Raw genomic sequence first — 5,171 nt, forward strand, 5'->3', positions numbered from 1 at the left:
GATTTTTGTGTCAACCTGTTTAATTTGTTGACCCTATATCACATTTTCCTCACACAGCTTAATTTATTATTGTTTTATTTATTCAACTCTTAATTTTTCATTTCATAGATTAGATAAAATACCCAACCAAGTTTGAAAATAAATATATCGTTTTGCAATATAAAACCTAACACACTTATTTTTGTGAAACATTCTGCTTTATTTTTCTTTAGATGGAATGCCACCCAGTTGGATATTTTAAAGGCATTTATCTACAGTAGTCAACATTTGAAGTGGATCACAAAAGTTCATCAAAGTTGTCCTGAGACAAGAACGCATTTTGGTTTTGATCCACTTCAAATGTTGACTACTGTACTTTAAAACTCTGACATGAATGTCCAAATACTTTTGGGGGCTGCTCTTATTTTGTGTGCTTAAGAATTACAATAGGACACCACTAGGTGGCACACGTGCATTTCGTCAAATTTAACTAACCGTCTACATATTTTCAACATTTAGGATGAGTTTTAGAGTGGTTATTTATCTAACTCGACCCTGATACCATAAAAACGTTGTTTTCACAGAAACCCGTCCAAATATGTCGTGATTAAGACCTGTTGGTAGTTCATGAGTGCTTTACATGCTCACCGCCGCACAAAGAATCCCATTTTACAAACTTTTCCTGTTACGTCCCGCCTCCTGTCCCTGCGTCTCGTTTCTAATTGGTCTATTGAGCTAAAACGCGTACACCCTATTGGCTACATAAGATGTCTGTTTGCGTTCCTTCACACATATGAACTTTGGTGAAGCCGATCTTCAACAACGGTGCTGCTCGATGAGCGACATTGGAAACTGATCAAACCTTGGCATGGCACCCACAACGGTGAGAACGTTGTCTTTATAACAAATCGCTTAATACTTATAAAGAAAGAAAGGTGAAGAAAATGAGCACGAGAGCAGAGAAAGTATTTTTTCCTAGGATTATTGTATGAATAGTTTGAATACTTAATGCTAATTAGTTTTAAATAGCCAACAGTTCTGACAGCAGAGTTTGTTATATGGAAAAGAAAAAAAGAAAACTTCAAATAGTCGAGACATCGCTTTTTAAAGTAAACAGTCTTATTTTACTACTTTTTGCTTGTGAGGTCTGCATAAATGTAAAATTGTACCAGATAGCCAGATGCTGTGTCTCGAAACGTAGTGTGCGGTCTACCTAGGTAGCATTTTTGCTTCAATAGGCGTTCATCACTTTTGGGCATCATTCATATTATATATATGTAATATATGTATTACATATATGTATTAAACTCAAATGAGCCCAAAAACGCTGCACGCATATGATGCCCAAAACTGCAGTCCAAATAGGCAGTACGTTAGGTTTGGATGCATAACATCACAGAGAGTCAGCGAAAGAAAAGGAACTTTTGATCACATTATATATTGTATTATATAATTGTATATTATATTATAACTAAATTAGGTCTCAGAAAATGGTCTCGTAATTTTTTCGTTACATTTTCAAAATCCTATTTGAAAAAAAAAAAAAAGATTTTATTTTTTTTAATTTCTTTCTTTGAACCTGAGAAAAAAAAAAGGATTTTGAAATATGTACAACAATAAAACAACATCTATGAGAATATTATTTTTAACTGCTTAGATTTTTAAAACAGTTAAATATATTACACTTTATGGAGTCTGTACAGCTGATCACATCAACAGGCAGTTGACATTGGGCCATCTGTTTTGTAGCTCACAAGCAGCTTGAGGATTAAATTAATTACCCTCTGACATGTCAGGTGAGCTTGGACTCAAAACACTGACTGCTTCAGTCTAGCTCCAGGGAGAAATGCTGGGTAATTTAAGAAGCATTCAGGCCGATGTTGAATAGTGTAGCACCCTTTAATTCAGAAAGGCATGGGCACCATTAAAAAGGAAATGCCAAATTAGTCAACCATGAAGAACACCATCGGCTAATCCTCAAGTGCACATGAAAGAAAGGTTTTGTAGATGTATAATGATCTCTAAGAATGTTTTGACTCTTTGTATCACCTTTCCTATAATGTTTCATTCTAAATCACAAGTTTTAGTAAAGAGACACACGCGTGCTAAAAAAAAAAGCAAGTGTATCTTTTGTATTTTTCACATGTGATCTATATAACTATTAGTTAGTTGAAAGCACTTACTGATGCATGATATAATTTTCTTTGGGTTTTATAAAAGGCAAAGTGAAGTTGTGAAATTAGCGCGTCTATAAAGTATGGCTTTGCTTAGGAACACGCTTCAAATTAGCACTGTTTGAACGGGTAAACCACAAACCATGAAAGCTTTCTTGCATACTCACAGCCTCAGATCTAGTACGCAGTTCCCAACGGTGCACAATACATACTATTTACAAGCACAGATTGACTAAAGGTTGCACAACACAGATGAAAAGGAGAATTAACGTACAGTAATGCGATTTATGGCAGCTCTGACGTGGAAGTCAAGCTTCCAAATTTCAGCTGGAGCACACTAGCTGGACGTCTTCCGTCTCTGGCATATTATGTAACACTCTGAGACTCCTTCGTGACTTCATGATGTGGAAACTTTGGCTAACCACACAAATCTCGACATGAAGCACCATTACTGTAAAAGCAAAGTGGGGTCAGAAGGAAGAAATCTAGATTGAGTTTCATAAGATTATTTCAGTTGAAGCTTGCAGCGCAGGGTCAAAGCATTTATGGTGTGCGAAGCTATATGGGAAAGTGAAATTCGATACTTTCAAGGTTATCCATGCACAATTACTGAGTATTTAGAAGCGAGAGCTCAGGAAGGAATTTCAGTCTTCCAACAAGTTTCTTTCTCTAGCTGTCTATCAATAGAAAAGTCGTGGAATGCTGCTTTAGCTTTGATGTGTGACAGATGCTTTGACTCATAAGAGTAAAATGGAAAAAATGCCCTGCTTTTTTCTTTTCCTGTGAACTGCACAGAAAGAAACACAACATTGGAATGGGAGTTTTTCTGAGATCACAGCTGTGATCTATAGCCATTATGTTCTTGGACAAGCCTGTTAACCCTTTGATTGCTCCAGGAGGACTGGCTTAAAATAAATTGCTTTTGATGAAGCTTAATGGCTGCAAACAAACCTCTCAAAGATAAAGAGACTGAAAATTTCGATGGGTTTAATTCAGTCTGTTGATTTAGTGCACTTAGTTATGAAAGAATAAAGCAAAAATGCATTTAATCATGGCCCGATTGGTATGTAATTTTTCAACGATCAAAGCAAGTCTGTTTATGTTTCCGCCACTGAATAATAATACAAAAAAAGTCGATTGTGACTTTTCTTGCAAGATATTCTTTTACTCCTTTTTCAGTTTTTTTTAATATATATATTCAGAAATACGAGAAATGACTTTTTTTTCTCACAAAAGTTTGTATCTCACAATTCTGACTTAATTTCATTTTTTTTCTCAGAATTGTGAGATATAAACTTGCAATTGCCAGTTATAAAATCCAATTCTGAGGGGAAAAATTCGGACATAAAAATTCTCATAATTCTGACATAACTCGAAGTTGCATGTTATAGTCAAAATTGCGAGCTATAAACTCGCAATTTTAAGAAAAAAAAAAACTATAAGCTATAAACTATAAATATAAAACTTTTTATCTCGCAATTCTGACTTTATTTCTCAGAATTGCAAGTTTGTATCATGCAATTCTGAGACAAAAAAGTCAGAATTGTGAGATAAAAAGTCGCAATTGCCTATTTTATTTTTTATTCAGTGGTGGAAATGGGCTTTCATAGTTTGTTGATGCTAAGAACATGGCAAAAACATTTTTTTTTTTTTGCTATATACAATAAATATACAATATAAAAAGTGTTTTTTAATGTAACCTAAAATGTACTTCTAAAATAATTACACTACAATTAAAAAATTTGGGGTCAGTAAAATTTTGTTTAAAGAAATTAACACTTTTTATTCAGCAAGGATGCATTAAATGCTGCTTCCAAAAACCTTAAAAAATTGTACTGACCCGAAACTTTTGAATGATGTGTGTGTGTGTGTGTGTCAAATATACCTGCAAGTGGTATTGATGTTTAATGGCATCGGTAACTGAAAACATTTGCATGCTGCATCCATACTGGAAACCTAAAACAAAATATATAGGCCTATAGTTCATCTACTTACTGTGGGTTTGTATTGTTTATTTTAATATATAATACACTGAATATGCAGCACACTGTATAATCAAAACAAGCACATGGAGAATACAGCAGACTGCAGTCATTTGGTCTGCAGATGGAAAGGAAGGGAGAAGATTTGTGGACATGGAGATTGTTGCCTGACTGCATGTTTTCCAAACAATTTAGTATAGACTTTGTCCTAATGCAGTGTATCATTTGCTGAAAACACTCATTAGAATCTCAGATTGCATTTGAGTTATATTTCGTATTTAGTCGCCCACTCATTTGCTCCGTTTTGTTGTCTTTTCAGGAGTCAAAGCTGTATGTGGAGGCTCTGAGTAAGAGAGATGTGCTGCTGCTCTTCAGTGTTCTTGAGGGAGAGCTGGAGGCCAGAGACTTTGTCATACAGGCACTCAAGGTTAGTCCAGTCCCGTCAATGGATAAGAATGTTTTTTATAGTTTCTTTGTAAGCAGCAGTCTATAGCAGAACGGGCAAATCGTGCTACTCTTGGTTCTTAAAGGAACAGTTCACCAAAAATAAAGGTTCTGTCATTATTTACGCAGCCACATGTCATTCCAAACCCATATGGTGTTATTTTTTTCTGTGGAATTTTTGGAGAATCTTCATACAGCCCTTAATTTGGATCAAAAACACTATAAATGAATCATAAAAGAGCACTACAAATGACCTGTGCACTACATATCTAAGTCTTCTTAAGGCTTGTTCACACCGGGACGAATATCGCGCGCGATTATCGCCGACGTTTAATGCCTCGTGACTAAACAAAGGGCGCCAATGTGAGTGTGCACACCGACGCGCAAAATGCGAGGCGTAAAAGCATCTTTTTTTTTTAAACGCCTCGGGCTTGTTTTTTTGGTTTGACGCGCCACGTTAAAAAATGGCCGACCAATGAGATTGGCACTTTTGTTCACGTGCCTGGAGCTGCTGAAGTTACAGTAAAACACGACTTGGTGGCGCTCAAGCACAAAACGGTCTTGCCGAGCACACATTGATACCTAACGACGA

General features: G+C 35.8%; 1 protein-coding gene across 2 annotated transcripts in view; it reads left to right on the top strand.

The window, feature by feature from the left end:
- Positions 1-786: 786 nt before the first annotated feature.
- LOC107729783 (CTTNBP2 N-terminal-like protein) overlaps positions 787-5,171 on the top strand; it is a 14,941-nt gene continuing 10,556 nt past the window's right edge. Inside the window, exons 1-2 of one of the 2 annotated variants that reach the window (XM_016540485.1) lie at positions 787-862; positions 4,455-4,562. In XM_016540485.1, coding sequence (XP_016395971.1) covers positions 848-862; positions 4,455-4,562 — 123 coding nt within the window. In that variant the 5' untranslated portion in view covers positions 787-847. The remainder of the gene's footprint in view (positions 863-4,454; positions 4,563-5,171) is intronic. The other variant, XM_016540486.1, reaches the window with a different exon arrangement.

This window comes from Sinocyclocheilus rhinocerous, unplaced genomic scaffold, assembly GCF_001515625.1.
Source record: "Sinocyclocheilus rhinocerous isolate Xijiao unplaced genomic scaffold, SAMN03320098_v1.1 scaffold218, whole genome shotgun sequence".
In the NCBI taxonomy this organism is placed as follows: Eukaryota; Metazoa; Chordata; class Actinopteri; order Cypriniformes; family Cyprinidae; genus Sinocyclocheilus; species Sinocyclocheilus rhinocerous.